This window comes from Borostomias antarcticus (genome assembly GCF_949987555.1).
Source record: "Borostomias antarcticus genome assembly, chromosome: 8".
NCBI classification, from domain to species: domain Eukaryota; kingdom Metazoa; phylum Chordata; class Actinopteri; order Stomiiformes; family Stomiidae; genus Borostomias; species Borostomias antarcticus.
In genome coordinates this window covers 27,167,301-27,184,690 of record NC_140241.1, presented here as the reverse complement: position 1 = coordinate 27,184,690, position 17,390 = coordinate 27,167,301, and the positions used below count along the sequence as shown (strand labels likewise).

The 17,390-nt window shown below is 44.6% G+C and overlaps 3 protein-coding genes across 3 annotated transcripts; 1 reads left to right on the top strand and 2 right to left on the bottom strand.

Moving 5' to 3' along the window:
• Nucleotides 1-1,097: 1,097 nt before the first annotated feature.
• polm (polymerase (DNA directed), mu) lies at nt 1,098-4,497 on the bottom strand (the record flags this gene model as incomplete). The annotated part of the gene is made up of 11 exons (XM_084442574.1): nt 1,098-1,184; nt 1,358-1,441; nt 1,850-1,963; nt 2,078-2,212; nt 2,726-2,828; nt 2,952-3,084; nt 3,214-3,334; nt 3,448-3,519; nt 3,625-3,795; nt 3,921-4,016; nt 4,135-4,497. The coding sequence occupies 11 exons, from the start codon at nt 4,495-4,497 to the stop codon at nt 1,098-1,100; spliced, it is 1,479 nt and encodes a 492-aa protein (XP_084298700.1).
• A 967-nt stretch (nt 4,498-5,464) lies between these two features.
• On the top strand, nt 5,465-15,697 carry gnsb (glucosamine (N-acetyl)-6-sulfatase (Sanfilippo disease IIID), b). The gene is made up of 13 exons (XM_084442188.1): nt 5,465-5,748; nt 6,204-6,263; nt 6,404-6,607; nt 7,050-7,115; nt 7,490-7,588; nt 12,262-12,429; nt 12,589-12,671; nt 12,798-12,916; nt 13,083-13,186; nt 13,271-13,372; nt 13,512-13,622; nt 13,789-13,896; nt 14,068-15,697. The coding sequence occupies exons 1-13, from the start codon at nt 5,566-5,568 to the stop codon at nt 14,218-14,220; spliced, it is 1,560 nt and encodes a 519-aa protein (XP_084298314.1). The 5' UTR covers nt 5,465-5,565; the 3' UTR covers nt 14,221-15,697.
• Nucleotides 15,698-15,833: 136 nt separating this feature from the next.
• On the bottom strand, nt 15,834-17,255 carry mrps24 (mitochondrial ribosomal protein S24). Its single transcript, XM_084442203.1, has 4 exons — nt 17,213-17,255; nt 17,011-17,091; nt 16,685-16,796; nt 15,834-16,386 (listed from the first exon to the last, which is right to left on the bottom strand). Exons 1-4 carry the CDS (start codon nt 17,249-17,251, stop codon nt 16,103-16,105), a joined length of 516 nt encoding a protein of 171 aa, XP_084298329.1. The 5' UTR covers nt 17,252-17,255; the 3' UTR covers nt 15,834-16,102.
• Nucleotides 17,256-17,390: the final 135 nt, after the last annotated feature.

Here is a 17,390-nt window from a genome sequence, read left to right as displayed (position 1 = left end):
GGATGAAGCACTATAAAAGAAAACTACCTTCCCCACATCCCTGCCTATCTGTCTTACACTCATACAGACATATTTTCATCATCTTAAATTCAGAAGTACAACATACATGGTTAACCTACCCTATTATGGGGGTGGGGCTGTCCAACTACAATCATCCTGGGTGTTTGCGTGTGTGACTGAGTAGGTTAAGGTGTGAGCAATGACACGGCCTTTGAAGTCTAACTGGCATTTAGAGGTTAATGAGGTTGTTAGAAAGAGGTGCTGGAAATGCCTGTTCGTCCTTCTACCCTCCACCTCCACCCACACACAGGAAATGTCAGTGAAGTCCCATGTGAGAGTATATAAAAGAAATTACCCTGTTTGTTCCAAGAAAAATTAGCATAACAAACTACTAGATTTCCACAGAAGAAAGGATATGATGTCAGGGAATGGGATTTAGGTATAGAACATTTGGAGAATAAACAATGATAACAGAACCTACAAAATGATGCATTGTGGATTGAGGTCTCTCCTAAGGTGTGGGTTTCCTGGATAAACCTGAACGGTTGCACAGTCTAGAATACAGTTAGGAACAGGTGTGTAAGTAGGACAAAATGCATCAAAACCACTGAGCACACTTCATGAGGCACAATCGCACATATTCATAAAGCTGTTCACACATCTAAAAAGTACAGTATAATACAAAAGTTTCCAATTATTTTTTATTAAAAGTATTTATCTAGTATAGTGCAAATAAACTAATACAATAAAGAACAGTTAATAACAAACTTACAATGACACTAATGAACGGAATGGTTAAAGAATATGATATCCACTCTGTAAAAACATGTTTTATTTTTAGTATAGCAGTTAAGAACAAGAGCTGAAAAATTAATGATAAATTAACTATAAAAAGATTCAAGTAAAGGCAGAGATAGTGATGTACAGTATATATACAAGTTGCCAGTCTTTGGTTTCTTGTCTGCAGTCTAGTGTGTTGTTCTTGGTTTGGATGTAGAACTTTATATATACTATATGTGGTGAGGTAAACTCAAGCTGAGGTTCTGTTGGGTTGGACTGGGTCAGAGCATGACAGCTGGCCAATATGTATCCTGGACTCAGGCATTTCTCTCAGATGGGGGAATGTACTCCAGACCCAGATGCGCAAAGAGTTCCTCCTCTGAACTTGCCCTAAGATATGTTCTCTGAGAGAGAGAGAGAGAGAGAGAGAGAGAGAGAGAGAAAGAGAGAGAGAGAGAGAGAGAGAGAGATGCACATCAAACCCCAACCCTCATACTATTTGGGTGTCAGTGTGTCTATGAGCAACTGCAAGGTCTTCATAGTGTGTGTGTGTGTGTGTGTGTGTGTGTGTTCATACCTGTGTGCTGTGGTATAGAGCATGGCTGCTTAGAGACATGGCCTTCTCACGCCCTGCCCACCGACGTAAATCTCTCTCAAACAACTACAGACAGTCAGTACAGTCAGTCAGTCAGTCAGTCAGTCAGTCAGTCAGTCAGTCAGTCGGTCCGTCAGTCAGTGAGACAGACAGACACAGATACACAGACAGACAAGACAGAGAGACAGAAAGATAGCATTTTGAATTAAACAGATGGCAGACATCTGTTAGACATTCTGCACCGTATTCAAAGAAACTGGGGTGGCTCTCTAGCTTCTGACAGAGTAGTAGTATTAGAGTGTGTTGTGTTATTTTTATTGATAGTGTTTTTATTGAGTGTTGTGTTGTTTTTAATGTTGAGTGTCTACACTTGCCGTTTTAGCTGCTCTGTAAAGCACTTTGATTGAAAGCGCTGTATAAATAAAATTATTATTAATTATTATTATCACAGTTAGAGGTCAAGGTAGGGCTTACCTTGGACCCTGTCCACCCCAGCAGGGCAAAGGCAAACTGGCTGTAAGGAGAGACCACCAGGTCGACTCTCACTGCCCTCCAGGGTCGGGTCACCGAGCCCTGTGGGATGCTGTCCTGGGGGTGAGCATTCACCATAGGTTGGCTCTTGTTCTCTGTCTTTCCATTGGACTGGTTGCACTGCTGTGTCTGTGGCCTATTCTCTGTCTGTATCTCTGTCTCTTTCCCCACCACATCTTTGGTCCTGGGCAGCCTGAAGATGGAGAAGCACCTCTCAAAGCGGTCCATGTTGGAGGCCGGTCGCCCGGGGCCTTCTTTGCCCTCAAGGTAGGAGTTCCTTGTGGTCTTTTGATACAACAGGAAACCCTGGGGGCACAGAATAGTCTGTTACACCCTGTTGAGACCCATAAAGGCTGCGTTCCGAATCGCATACATACCAAAACAGGATGTAGTATGTCCCAATACATAGTATGCCACATGCAGTATGGCAAAAATACCTACTACATCCGGTCGCATTTTGCAGTATGCAAGCCAGCAGGCTTTTCTGGCTATTCTGACCCCCAATCCTGTGCGCAGCGGAAATGTGCGTCACATGTGCGAGTCGTGACAGCTGTAGACGAATGTCGCGTTATGGACAGTGACGGATATGGGCAAATTTCAAGGCGCAATGTTATGACAAGGTAGTATGTCCCAATTGGATGCCTACTGCTTGCAAAGTACGTACTTTCTAAGGGCAGCTGTAGTAGGTACTGGTAGTAAGAAGTAGAAGTATGCGATTCGAAACGCAGCCAAAGAGTTCTTGTGATCGGGTTTAGGTTCAGCACACCCTTGACAGACTTCATTACCAGAGAAGTGGATCACTGATAGAGAATGTGTTACCTGTGATTCTAGCCAGGACACCACCTTGGGCATGAGCCCCTCTTCTCTGCCCTCCTCTGGGTGGGTGATGAGGAAATCAACATCATGGCCTGTCTGTTTCCCCCTGAAGACACAAAGACAAAGAGAGGTATTTCCCAGTCAAGGCCGATCTACTGGATCAATACCTCGACAACTGAACTAAACATTCCTTGATCAATTGTATGACTATGTATCTATCTACTCATACCTCCTGAATCCTCCAATCAGAGTGATCTCGGCCCCTGGCAGGACAGCATCGACCGCCCTTTCCACAATCCGACCAATGAAGTCAGCCTCTGTTTTAGTGACCAGCTGCTTCAGATCCTCATAGTGTTGCAGACCTGAAAAAGAGAGGGAGAAATTGGCTCTAAGAAGAATTTGAGAAAATGCATGCGCGCGCACACGCACACACACACACACACACACACACACACACACACACACACACACACACACACACACACACACACCTGCTAGTTGTGCTCGATTCAGTGTATGTCCTGATCTCTGCAGCTCTGAGAGGGTGTGTATTCCCTCCCTGAACCAACGATCTGCTGTCTTCACTCCAACACCAAATATGCCTGTCAGTATCTGGTGGTCACAAAGTAAAGGATGGAGACACAATTTGGAATATTAACTGGTTACACAGCACACACACACACACACGCACACACGCATGCACGCACGCACACACATACACACACCTTCATAGCTTTATACTGCTCTGACTGCCTGGTGGTCTCCACTTCGCGGGACAAACCGTCCTCCAGGATCTCCTGCAGAGACAACGTTTTGATTATTGCCCCCAGGCAGAGAGGTGGACACACACAGACAGAGAAAGGGATGAGACAGAGATAGAGAAGAGAGGGCTATATGTTCACCTTTATGACCCTGAGCGAGTGTACCCCCAGGCAGGGCAGTCCTCGAAGCTGCTCCGGCCCTGTCACCGGCTGGGGGAGGGACTTCAAGACTGCCGCCGCCCTCCTGAATGCAACGCCACGCCCTTCGTTCTCACTGAACTCTGCACTCTCAGCCAGGATGGACAAGGCATCCTGTTGAGAGAAAGAAATTACATACGCATTCTCCACTCCGAGCATGACTGATGCTGCGTTCAGATTCCTCGATGATTAAAATACCTTTGGACCTCTTCAGAGGAGTCTATAAGAGATGGACTCACCGTGAGCTTGTTGTTGTGGCACTGTAGAGGGGTGCGCCTCTGACAGGCATAGCTGGGCACTGAAAACTCTGTCTCCAACCCACATTTCTGGCTCTCCTTTGGGGGGAAACAAACATATATGACTCACTCCTGAATTTCTTTCCACCCAAAGGCAACTTTTAAGTAGGCCTATTTAAAAAAAAAAAAGACAAACAGAAACGGCTCCTTAGCCCACCTGAAGCCCGTGTCTTTCCTGGATGTCGACAGGGCTGCCAACACGCATGCTCTCTGTGTACCAGCTGATGTCCAGGAGATGGATGTCCCCTACTCCTGACTTTTCATCTCTTCCCTGAGAGTTCAGCCAGGTGCGAACCTCGTCTCCAGAAGTGTTCTCGGATACGAGGTGTGTGACAGACTGGTTGAACGATTCCTCCACCAAGAATCCTTTGGTGCGGCCGAGTTTTGTGAGGAAGGCTCTTCGACTCGCCCCCATTTTTCTCTCCAGGAGGAAGATAACCACCTGCGGGAAGTTGACGGTTTCCTCGTCCCTGCTGTCGGTTGGCAGTGGCAAAACTCTTCTTCGTTTAAACGGTAACATGACTGATGTAGCCTACTGAAATACCATCAAGAACATAACCTTGCCTTTAGATTCGGTCCCTCCCATACAGTCATAAACATATACGACAGTATGTACGCTGAAATACACTATTCATTTGGTTTTCAACAAGAACGACGTGATTATGAGGGTTTTCATTGGCTTCATGAGCCAGCCTACGCTTTTAAGATGCAGTGCAGTGCGGTTTGCGGTCTACTCTATGGGTCCACCACTCAAAATAGATCCGACGGGGAAACAAGGAAGCAGCACTGTCTACCACGCGCTCGCGAAAGGGGCGTCCTGTCAGCACAGCGTTCACACAGCTCAAATGTAAGGCAAGGCAAGTTTATTTATATAGCACATTTCAGCCACAGGGCAATTCAAGGTGCTTTACATGAGACATTAAAAGCATTAAAACAAAAAGCAAGACATTATAGACATTTAAAACAAAAGGCAGGACAAATTAAAAGCATTAAAACAAAAAGCAAGTCATTATAGACATTTAAACAAAAAGCAGGACAAATAGAATATAGGAATAAAAGTTACAGTGCAGTATACTGGTAAACATAGCTCCTCTTAGAAAGCAGTGGCAAAAAGAAAAAGTCTTCAGGCTTGTTTTAAAAGAACCAAGAGTTGCAGCAGACCTGCAGTTTTCTGGAAGTTTGTTCCAGATATATGGAGCATAAAAAATGTAGGTGACTTGGAACGTCCCCGCCAATCAATGCTCGTTTACAAGCATGCATCATATTCAATTATTTGAATCACTTGAAGCAGAACTTATGTGACTGAGACTCGTGAAGACACAACCTATCAAGCTGAAGTTATTTTCTGTTTTCGCATGAATCAGTCTAAAATGTCCGGTCCGAGAAAGGCCTCTTTACGTTGATGCGGCTGCCACTCCCCCCGGTCGAAAAGGTGATCATATGATCCCTACTTCCTCAAACTTCAGACTAGCCCGAGTGTTGCTGGCTAAAGGCTCACTTTGTCCTCCCCCCTCCACATAGGTGCTTTCCTACTTGCACCACTTTGTAGGAAACGAAAGCATACTGTGGAGTGGTAGCCAGCTAGCTAATGGCAAGTTCGGAGACGAGAAGCGGACAGAGGGAGCGACAAAGGAAACTAAACGCAGGTGTGACAGGTGCCACATTGTTCCTCTCGCTGTTTGCCTGCATGCTCAGATGTTCAGAATGCGAAAAAACAAGCAATATCGTGCTCATCCTAGCCGACGACCAGGATGTGGTACTCGGGGGAATGGTAAGCTTTCCTCATTCCTTAACCAGCGAAACTGTAAAGTAAAGCGCGTTTGTTTGCGAGCATTGCATGAAAAGACCCCTGATTTGTTGTAATGGTGGTCTGTGTTGTGAAGGGGGACTTATTTGACCCGGTGCCATTCTCATGGGCTGCGTTCCGAATCACATACTTCTACTTCTTACTACAGTACAGCTGCCCTTAGAAAGTACTTTACGTACTTTGCAAGCAGTAGGCATCCAATTGTTGTCCAATTTATGTTTAGGACATTGTGCGACACCGTCTGTATGTGGAAATTGCTCAACCCGGAAGATGTCTGACCGCAACCCCCCTCTTGATCTCCAGCAGATCTAGTTATCTAAAACATAATAAAATGCATGAAAAAGCACACATATTTATTATCAAATGAAATTAATTACGGCAGACTTGATTCATTTACAGTAGAATTTCTCTGTTCCTAGATTCCCATGAAGAAAACCAAGGCCCTGATTGGAGATGCTGGAGTCACTTTCTCTAATGCTGTGAGTGCAGACAGATGGACAGCAGACATGTAGTGAGAAAGGAATACAGTACATTTTGAAAGTTACACATCTGCCTTTTTAAACCTGAGGTGAAAACATGAAGACGTCTGAAATCTCCCTCCCTCTCTCCCTCACCCCAGTTCACAACCACGCCATTGTGCTGTCCGAGCAGGAGCAGTATACTGACTGGTCAGTATCCTCATAACCATGCTGTGAGGAACAACTCTGTGTCAGGGAACTGCTCTAGCCCCCTCTGGCAGAAAGGGCCAGAGAGCTCGGCTTTCCCTTTCTTCCTTAGCAAACAGCAGTACCAGACCTTCTTCGCTGGGAAGTACCTTAACCAGGTATCCTTACACAAACTCTCTCTGTCTGTCTCTCTTTCCCTCTCATACATGCACAATTGCATAGAAGCTGAGACATACATGTGCGTTTCAACACCCACTTTTCCACTTGAACCTACACACAGCTGTAGTGCTGACATGCACAGCGAGTCCCTCCTAAAACTTAATGGAGTGGTTATGCTGTCTCGTGACTGTGTGATGTGGTCCTTATCTATGTACATTCATATAGGGTCTTCCTTTTCTCACACTTATATGCTAGCATGTATTCATGTGATAACATATCTACTTGATCTTAAACAAGTTTTTTAACCAGGCAAATATCAGTTATTTACAATGATGGCCGTGGCAACGTGTTTTTTTGTAGTAAGTAAATAAATACATGTGCATGTATTGTGTGTGCAAGCTTTCTCAGTGCCATTATTGAACTGTTGTGGTTTTATCTCAGTACGGGAAGAATGAATCCGGAGACGTTGGTCATGTTCCCCCTGGCTGGGACCAGTGGCATGCTCTGGTGGGTCCTTACACACACACACACACACACACACGCACAAAGACTTCAATTCACTCAGCAGCTAAACGTTTCTATTTAGACAGGCGTTTGTTTATTGACTCTTTGTATGCATTTTAACCTGTGTGCAGCACTTTTGTGAGTCCTTTCTACGAGAAGTGCTATACAAATAAAGTTTACCTACTTACTTACTTACTCATACATACGGTATACACATGCAGACACAAAGCTGGTTGCTGCGTTCATATCACAGGTGTTGTATCATCCTATTTTACTTACATGGAAAAGCACTGTTGTCCAGTCTCGTTGTGTACATGATGTAACAGCAGCTATGGTTTTTCTGATGCTGGTGTGTTTGTGTTTCTGTGTTTCTGCAGGTGGGGAACTCAAAGTACTACAACTATACCCTCTCAGTCAACGGCAAAGAGGAGAAGCATGGAGACATCTATGAAAAAGACTACCTCACAGACCTTATAGTAAGTCCTCCTGACACGGCCTTCTGGTTCTGGTGTGTTTTTACGAAACCATCATTATCCAGATCCCATCTCATCCACTCACAGTTTTGTAGGGAAGTTGGAGTCATGTAGAACCAAATGCTGGGGTGCCTTCAAAGGTTGGTACTCAGTTGGCTTATGACACAGTGCTAGTCAAGAATCGCTTTCTGCACCGTGCATGAAGCTGGGATACACCTAGACAGGACTGGACTGGGTGAATATTTCCTACCGGGAAATGTAGCCCCAGTCGGCCCACTAGCCGAGCCGACGCGGTGAGATGGAACACCTTCAGTTTCGTTTTGTTGACGGGGGGGGGGGTGAGGTGCTGCTGCGCGATTTGTTGACGGGGGGGGGGGGTGGGGGGTGCTGCTGCGGCTCTCTAACGGCCCACGCAAATGACACCTGAAACTAACAGAGGCAGGGGTGGGGCCTACATATGATTGGGCCAGCCCAGTGTCAGTATAGAAAATGGACCAATGGGCCGCTGTCCCTGCTCTATGGGCCGTTCGTTAGCTCGTTTTTTTAGATCGGCCCACAAGTAGGTCCGGCCCACCGGGCATTTGCCCGGTACGCCACATGGCCAGTCCAGCCCTGCACCTAGACCTGGTCCAGGGCGATATCCTACAGATAACGCCCTGTTACTCTCAATGCAATTTACCTATGAATGCACTTCCTCGGCCCGGTCGTCCGAGTCTACAGACAAAACTGTTTTGTTACTCACCAAAGTAAACACATCGTTGGAAAGATGAAAGCCTTTTCTCCAAGGTCGCTACAGTTTGTAGTCCCCCACCTTTCAAATAAAAGGCTAATTTGTACACTTAAATGGCTAATATCCACAGCGCATCGACTGTCTTCTACTGGTGATTCGGCACTCTCCGCTTTGTTTAGCCTACTCACTGCTGCCGCCCATGTTGGGGATGATGCATTACATCTTAAATGGTGTTGAGAGACTCGCGTTGAGGTATCTGATTAGCGGGAGAACATTTACGCTGAGTTATTAACTATGGCAAATTTTAAACTTTAAAACATGTAAATAAAACATGTAAATAATGTAATGTAATGCATCATCCCCAACATGGGCGGCAGCAGTGAGTAGGCTAAACAAAGCGGAGAGCGCCGAATCGCCAGTTGAGTTACTTCTACCACTCAATACAATGAAACATGTTTATAATCGTCATCAGTCCTCATTTTCACTTCATTGAATTCCAGGTCACTCCTTATGTTAGCTAGCACTTAGCTGAGGTTTGCTTGCTAGCCGCAGTAACATGAACCAATGTTTGTAGCCATTTGAATTCAAGTCATTGAGAGAAGTTGGCAATTCAATGTAGTGTTCCTTTGCTGGCAGGGTGACAGTGTTTATCAGAATTATTATATCTGATACAGTGATATCTGTACTGTACTGTGACTTGTTAGCTTCTACTGTAGCTAATATAATAGTCGCTAATATAATAACATCCACTGTAGCTAATGTAATAGCATCTACAGAAGTTATAATAGTAGCTAATATAATAGCATCTACTGTAGCTAATGTGATTGCATCTACTGTGTAATGTGGTAGTATTCCGAAAGACAGCTTCATCAATACTCCATGACATTTTTGAAGGATCCAAGAAGGATGGTAATGACAAAGAGAGGCTGATTATGGCTGCAGCAGAACTCTTGAAATCTGACATTGAGTCTGTTGTGCAGGAAAATAGTACCTATCCAACCAGTCTAGACATGTCATCGGTGATGGAGACACTGCCCTATGTTCCACATCGTCACTTCATGCAATACGTTGCATATAATGCTGACCATAACATCCGAATGATTGATGGTCATGGAACATTCCATGGCATGGGAGATGTTGCATGCATCACCACCACAATCAAACGAGCTTCAGTCATTCCACGTATCAAGGTGACAGCAAAGGACCAGAAAATTATGCATTAACATTGTTCCATATGTACAAAAGTCTGGGGGCCTCAAGAACCTTGCCTACCAAGAAGTTGAGGAGCACTCTGAAGACGATAGAGAGACGGCTTCTGATACACTCTGGAAACTGTCCTTGCTGCTTGGTAAATGCCCAAGGCCTGGATGGTCTGGGATGATGATAATCCTCAACACTGGAGAAGATCATCCTGGTCAGTCATCAATCATCTTCCCATCTACCCATGATTTACATGAATCCAGGAGATCTGACTTGCATTCATTCCACTCTCGAGTTTGTTAATGATCATGCGGCTCGCTACCAGGTCACTCCAATTCTAACCTTTGATCAACCACTATGGTGTAAAGCAATGACAATTATTGAAAATGAAGCATCTGGCAGTCCATTGAAATCAATCGTTCTCCAACTTGGTGGATTTCACGTGCTCATGAGTTTTCTTGGTGGAATTGGTCATTTGAATGAATGAATGACTTATTCATATAGCATTCTTCCAACAGAAGTTACAAAGTGCTTCACAATTAAAACAAAATACTGTAGATAGTTGAAACAAAATACATACAGTAGTAGGATCTGCATAGTGACATTACACAACATAAAGAACAATCGGCATCAACAAAAACACATATAAAACCACAGGACCAGAAGAAAGAAACCAAAAATCAATAAAACTTATGAAATAGAACAAAAAATAATTAAAAACCTATAAAACTTATAGAACTGCCAACCTATACAAATGAGTTTGAAACGAGGCACGGACTCAGCTGACCTGATGGTAAGGGGGAGGCCAGAGTGTAGGGGCTAAAACAGTAAAAGCACAGCCTTAGTTTTGAGCCTGGACCGTGGTACACTAAAAAGGAATTGCGAGGGGAACCTGAGCAGTCTTGGTGCCGGGAGTGATGTTAAAAGGTCGGAGATATACGTAGGGGCCATACCATTTAAAGCTTTAAAAGTGATTAAGAGGATTTTGAAACGAATTCAAAGCCAATGTAAGTTGGCTAAAATGGGGGTGATATGCTCTCTACGAAAAGACATATGGGGAAATAGTGGGAACATACATTGGTTATGTTCGAAAACATGAGCAATCAGTGGTGATTGTGTTCGATGGATACAGTAATCAGCTCTCTGCGAAGGAGTGCCAATAGAAGGAGGAATGCAAAGACTGGCCAGAAGGTTTCATTCACATCTACCATCTATGTTACTGAAGTTGAAAAAACTGCAATTTATGTCAAACAATGAGAACAAACATTTCATAAACCTGTTGGGGTAGGGCCTACAACTTGCCAGGTTTGACATTCACAATGCTCAGGGAGATGCAGATGTGCTCAGTTCAAATGGCAGTGACGGCAGCATTGCTCTTACAAGTTACCCTTGTAACTTGCCACCAACATCTTCATCTGCTATGTTTCATAGCGTCAGAGTGTACCATCAAGTTCAGGAATGGATGGGAAACACTCTACCACCGGAGGAATGGGGCGGGAGGATCCAGGACTCGTGCCTCATTCCCATCCATTCTGACCAGGACCCTGCTCCTCAATCCTTGTTGGAGCTTGTGCGCTACAACTGCAAGTCTGGTTGCAGAACAATGCGCAGCAAATTACGTCGTCAGGGCATGACTGCTCCCTAACTTGCACAGAATGCAGAGGTGTGTGCGCGAATATGTCTGCACAACATTTGAATGACAACATGGAGTGAAGATGTGAAATTTAAAAAGGTGTTATGGTCTGCCTCGGCGCCTGTCTACCACTTATTTTGTTAATTAAAGTGCCAAGCACTTTCAAAAAAAATCCTGGCAGGTGATTGGATGAATCATCTGTGTATTACTGTCTATCACAGCCGTAGCTGCCAGTAGTTCCTCATAATACGCTTATTGGATAGAGCACATTTTGATCGGAGCACAAAGGGATTTCTATTGATCCTGGCCAGGCTGATCCATGTAGAGAAACGGAACATGAGCTCACGAGACCAGGATTCTTTTACAAGGCTAAGTAGTTATGACAGTAGTCTTAAGAACAGACTATTGTGTTTCCATCCATACAGAACAGACATAACACATTCTGTGTATACTAGGCAAGCTTGTTTATGTGCAGTTGTCAGTATAAATTCACAAAGCTTATGGGTTTTATTTGGCATGTTGTATAGTTGACACGGGTCATCCTGCTGTCTATTCAGGCCAGTATGAGAGGGAACTGTGTCTATTCAGCCGTGTGTTGTGTTCTCATGTACTTTCACCTCCTGGTGTTCCATGTCTTGAGTGTCATCAGCATGTGACACTGATTCTGCTTTGTCAACTTCCTTATACAAGATGCAGCAGTCCACTGGCATATTGAGTGCTCTGTCTGCAAGTTAACGTTTAACGTCTAAGAGTCCAATAAAATGTAATTCCTGACTCTAGGGTGTTGGAGCTCTCATCCTACTGAGCCATCTCAACCACTTGCCTGAGCAGAGCAATAATGTTTCACAGATGAATTGCGCAACTGACCACTTTCCTTCCAAAACCCTGTTAATTTCATGTCGCCAGTCTGTCGGTTTTTGTTTTATTCTGAATAATAGTACTTGTTGTCCCTGCGTGCCCCAGACAAGCTTGTAACTCTCACATGAACGAGATTGATCAGAAATGATGTCTCTATTTTTAATTCCCCAGCTGTGGTCTGGTCTGTAGTTTTACAAGGTGAAGTGACTCTACGGAGTTTCTCTTCTCACAACCCTGTCATGTTGTTTTCTCCAGCTCAACAGGTCTCTCCGTTTCCTGGATGACAGGAGCCCCCAGCATCCATTCTTCCTGATGCTGTCACCCCCGGCCCCCCACTCCCCCTGGACCGCGGCCCCCCAGTATCAGAAGTCATTCAGTGACATCAAAGCCCCCCGTGATGGCAGCTTTGACAAAGCTGGGAAGGTTAGCATGCTGTTATGTAAACACAGACACACACACACACACACACACACACAGTGAACGAGAGGCCTTCAGTGGCGTAACTACCAAGTTGGTGCAATAAGGTTGTTTACAGCCTGCTGTATGTCATGGGTTGCTATGTCTGGTGGGTTCTTGACGCAGGATAAACACTGGCTGTTGCGCCAGCCCCTAAACCCCATGGCTGCCAGCTCCCTGGACTTCCTGGATAATGCCTACAGAACGAGGTACAGAAGCAAATCACTGATCTACATTGACCCCCCCGCCCATCGATCAGTTTCCTACTTCAATCTTCTACTGAACTGTATAGCAAGGCGAGTTGCAGGACTGCATTTCCCCATTTTGCCCTGTAGGTGGCAGACTCTCCTTTCTGTGGATGACATGGTGGAGGCAATTGTGAAGAAACTGGAGGATATGAAGGAAATCAACAACACCTACATCTTCTACACCTCAGACAATGGCTACCACACCGGTGTGTGTGTGTGTGTGTGTGTGTGTGTGTGCGCGCGCTTATGTGCACATGTTTGACTGCGTGCATGTTTGTGTGTCATTCAGATGCCTTCCACCTACTAAATAGAGTCACCTGTCTTCAGTTGAACTTCCTCTAATCTGCTCATGTTACTCTCCTTTCCTTGCAGGTCAGTTCTCTCTGCCCATTGATAAGAGACAGCTGTACGAGTTTGACATCAGGATCCCCCTCATGGTCCGTGGGCCTGGCATCAAACCCCAACAAACACTGCAGGTCAGCCACTTCTACTGGACACATACACACAAAACACACACACACACCTGTCCATCTGTATTGATGTGATGTGTGTTTCCGCAGGCCCCAGTGTTGAACATTGACCTTGCTCCCACCCTGCTGGACATCTCTGGCTTCAACCTGTCCCTGGTCAACATGGACGGACAGTCCTTCCTCTCTCAGATGGTGAGGGCTCTATTCAGCCTTCTTTTTTTTCACTTTTCCTCTGTCTATCCATCTGTTTCTATCAGTTTTTCTGTCTCTGTCTTCAACCCCCCCCCCACACCCTCTCTCTCTTTCTCTCTCTCTTTCATCTCTTCTCCAGGCACCCTCACTGCGTAACGGCACAGCACGCCCCTACTTCCTGGTAGAGTACATTGGTGAGGGGCAGCCTACCCCAGACCCCTCCTGTCCCAAACTGGGTCCTGGTGTGTCTGTGAGTTACCTCAGCTCTGTACCCTGAACCCTGGCCCAAACATTCACCCTCACTACTATAAACCGTAGACCTCACCAGGCAGGCCTTGACTCTGCAGTGTTCTGTATCTCTCTCACTGCAAGACGTGACTCACACCATCTACCCATCTCTCTCTGTTGTTCACCAGCATTGTTTCCCTGACTGTGTGTGTGAGGATGCCTACAACAACACCTATGCCTGTGTCAGAACCCTCGTTGAAAACAACCTGCAGTATTGCGAGTTCGCCGACAGTGAGGTGTGTGTGTGTGTTTCTAGTCCCAGACTAGTATAGTTTTTACTGTCTTACCTCACAGAAATTTTTAATAGCTAAAACCAAGCAGGTAGAGCACTATGCTTATGTACATAACTTATAGTGTCACCCCTCTCACTCACAGTTATGCACACTTTCTATCTTTCTGTCTTTCAGTCGTTCGTGGAGGTGTATAACCTCACGTCAGACCCTCACCAGCTGGAGAACATTGTGAAGAAGGTTGACCCCACCCTCCTGCAGGCCATGAACCAACGGCTGATCAAGCTGCAGTCGTGTGTGGGTAAAAGCTGCAGAGACACCAGTAAATAATCAATCAACATCAGGGTGGGCGGGACCACAACCCTGAGCACCATGAAGGTTCAATGATTCTAGGCTGGAATTGCACATATGAAACTTTACTCTCAGCCTATCCGGGTATTTCGATTGTTTTATAGCAGACCTGGGTCGAAATACTATTTTAAATTATTTCAGTTACTTTAGTCTTTAGCTTGAGTCTGCCTGGAGTGTCAGGGGGGTGGGGGTTTTATTTTAGAGGACAGCCTATTGATTGCATTGTGCCAGACAAGACCAAGTGCAGATAAGTAATTTTAATTATTTCAAATAGTATTTTGAAAAGTAAGCCATAACGCGCTCACTTCACTCTTTAAAGTCTTTATACGACTGTCTGCTCGAGGCAGCACTCCAAATTTGTTAATATGCTTTTATTTTATATATCAGAGCCCTTCCTCAGCGTGTATAATGGCAATCTAATCAGTTCACACACACAGGTGTGGTAATTATAGGCACCGTTATCAACAACAGATGTATCCAATCCTTCACAATTACAATTCACAAGAATAACCAAGAAAAACACTGAAAAAACGCAAGAAAGCATAAGAAATGATGCAGCATAATGCACACATAATTACCACACCTGTGTGTGTGAACTGATTAGATTGCCATTATACAAACTGAGGAAGGGCTCTGCCCAAAAAGTTCATGTGGCAAATAAAAGCATATTAATTAATTTGGAGTGCTGCCTATTTCTTTTCTATCAAATACTGTAGTATTTTGACCCAGGTCTGTTTTTATAGGCAGACATGTTGCACTGTAGGGTATTGAGTACAGTATGCGAGTACAGGTCTGGAAGACATTTGGAGCCGTTTACCCACCAGACAGCCAAATAACAGCATTCTTATTATATTGTCATAACCTCAGAGAGGAAGTAGCTAACCCACTGTTTACAATCAACTATTTAGTTGCTCTCATTGATTCAAAGTCAGTGTTGCATTATCCCTGCAATTCATTTGAGAATTTGGGGAAGGTTAACTGATTCATAAACAAAAATCCTTTTGAATGTGAGCCAATTCAGGACTTAATCCTATCTTTATTGTATTGCGCCTTGAAATGTCTTAGAGAGATGGCAGACTATTTAGTTATGTCCCTCTCTGTTTATCTCTCGCTGTTTATCTCCATCTTCTCTTGTTTAAATTACAAGGAAAATCTTCATCAATGCTGAATACACTTTTGTTCGTTTGCGACTTTTAAAATACAACTGATGCCTTATTGAGAGGAATGAGAAGATATTTAAGGGAAAGTTTCCATGTTTTAACCTTTGATGATTGAAGACGTGACTTAATCCATGTGCCTTGTCTCTTTGCACTGATGCAGCTCATGTGGCTTTGGTGGTATAATTCACTCAAAATAAAAGGTTATATTTTATCCTTAACTGAGGTGGCTGAAATGAAAAGTAGTGGTTATGTATTGTTCATGTACTTTGAGTGAACCACCCATCTCTTTTGTTGTGCATGTGGCTGCATTGTGAGAAATCAATAAATCAATACCATTCAAATAAAATGTATGCACTTTTATTATTCGAACGCATGCTCATATTGAGCAACGTAACTGGATGAATATAAACCAAAGAAACATTGCCTAGTGCTTCAAGGTGCAATCTTTCTCTTACAAACACTGGAATTCACATCACTACAATCACCGTTTTAACGTAAGGAAAACCTGTATTCCCATGTATTCTTTTTTTCCCATCCCTTTTGAACTACACTGGCCTGTGACCATGCAGGGTCCGGATGACAATCTGTCTTGAGGGGGGCGGAGGTTATGAAGGTGGTGCAGTGATTTGGTACCAAGTTCCCAGCACCCCTGCAGCAGAATAATACGTTGAGTTAGTCCTTCCTCCCAGGCCTCTGGATCCTCAGAGATACTTGTAGACTACCTTCTCCTGCAGGGTCTGGATCTCCAGCTTTACAGGGCATTTGTAGAAGTGGGTGAGCAGTTCTTCCGAGTAGCCAATAAGGAAGTAGAACTTCTGTGGGGGCATTTTCTGTAGCATCAGGGCGCACACCACCACCACATTGCCGCGCCTCTTTATCACCAGCTCGTTGGCCAGGCAGTTGTGGAATGTTCCAAAGATGAAGCGGCGTACAAACATGTCCTCTACCGTGCGCTCGGCGGCCCCCTCCTCCCCCTGTAGGTTACCTGAGGAGACCAGGGTCATGCAGGGTCATCTTTGACATATGACAAGAATCACCACATTTGTTAATCACCACATTTGTAAGTGTGACAGACTTAATTTTGCTCTGCATTGTGTTTTGTGTGTCACTTGTTTTGACCCGTGTTAATGGATTGCCCAGGGTGGGATTCGATGCGATCATTTTCTGACCTTGCCGGTTTGCGAGACACCGCTATCCCGCTACGCCACCGATGACGCAGACGGACGGTATTTATACTAGGGGAGTGAGTTTCATTACTCGACAACGTAGAGGAGGAGACTCACTGGTGTGTGCAGACAGCCAGCCCTTGCGGTGGCCTATGTGGTGAGGGTGAAGGGCTTGCTCATAGGTTAGCGGTCGGTCTCCTTTCCCAACACGAATACGCGCTGCTCTGTTCTGCAAACACAGGGAATAGAGAACAAGCTTTTTGCCAGTTTTGACCAATGAGGATCACTTGGTAGGCCTACAGGTATAAACATTGCATGACATTCACAGTGTGGAAATATCATGTATTATGGATCATGAATGATCATGAATTATGGAAGGATTTGTGAGTGTTTACAAACTCAATAGTAACGTTAGCAAGTTAGGTAAGTCTTAGTTCACTTACTTTGCAACATACTGTAGTGACATGAAGGGCTCGAGTTCCTGAACTGCTGCACACTGCAGTACCAGCTCTGGCAAGCACGACCTGAAGAAATATGATAAAACAATGACAGTCAGTATTGAGTATAAACTTACACAAAGAACAATACAATGACAGTGTAAACAAGCATAGCTATGTTTTACGTCAAATGTGACTAATTTCTTACCGACAGCATCATACTCCGGTGGCTCAAGGACGCAGCCATTTTTAATAGGCGAAAGGTTTTGTGGGACGGATGGTTTGAGCATTCGCACTTATTGTCGGATATATAATTATGTCGTGAAAGACAATGCATTATTAATAACCGCAATCATTGTGAATTATTGAATGTGACAAATACATAT

What these genes read in the sequence shown, in the direction of transcription:
- gnsb (XM_084442188.1), top strand. Translation starts at nt 5,566, where the DNA reads ATGGCAAGTTCGGAGACGAGAAGCGGACAGAGGGAGCGACAAAGGAAA. An exon ending in CTGGGAAGTACCTTAACCAG is followed by an intron (nt 6,608 to 7,049) that starts GTATCCTTACAC and finishes GTTTTATCTCAG; the next exon opens with TACGGGAAGAATGAATCCGG. An exon ending in AACCCCAACAAACACTGCAG is followed by an intron (nt 13,187 to 13,270) that starts GTCAGCCACTTC and finishes GTGTTTCCGCAG; the next exon opens with GCCCCAGTGTTGAACATTGA.
- mrps24 (XM_084442203.1), bottom strand. Translation starts at nt 17,251, where the DNA reads ATGGCTGCGTCCTTGAGCCACCGGAGTATGATGCTGTCG. An exon ending in TCACTACAGTATGTTGCAAA is followed by an intron (nt 16,797 to 17,010) that starts GTAAGTGAACTA and finishes CTGTGTTTGCAG; the next exon opens with AACAGAGCAGCGCGTATTCG. An exon ending in CTGGCTGTCTGCACACACCA is followed by an intron (nt 16,387 to 16,684) that starts GTGAGTCTCCTC and finishes TGGTCTCCTCAG; the next exon opens with GTAACCTACAGGGGGAGGAG.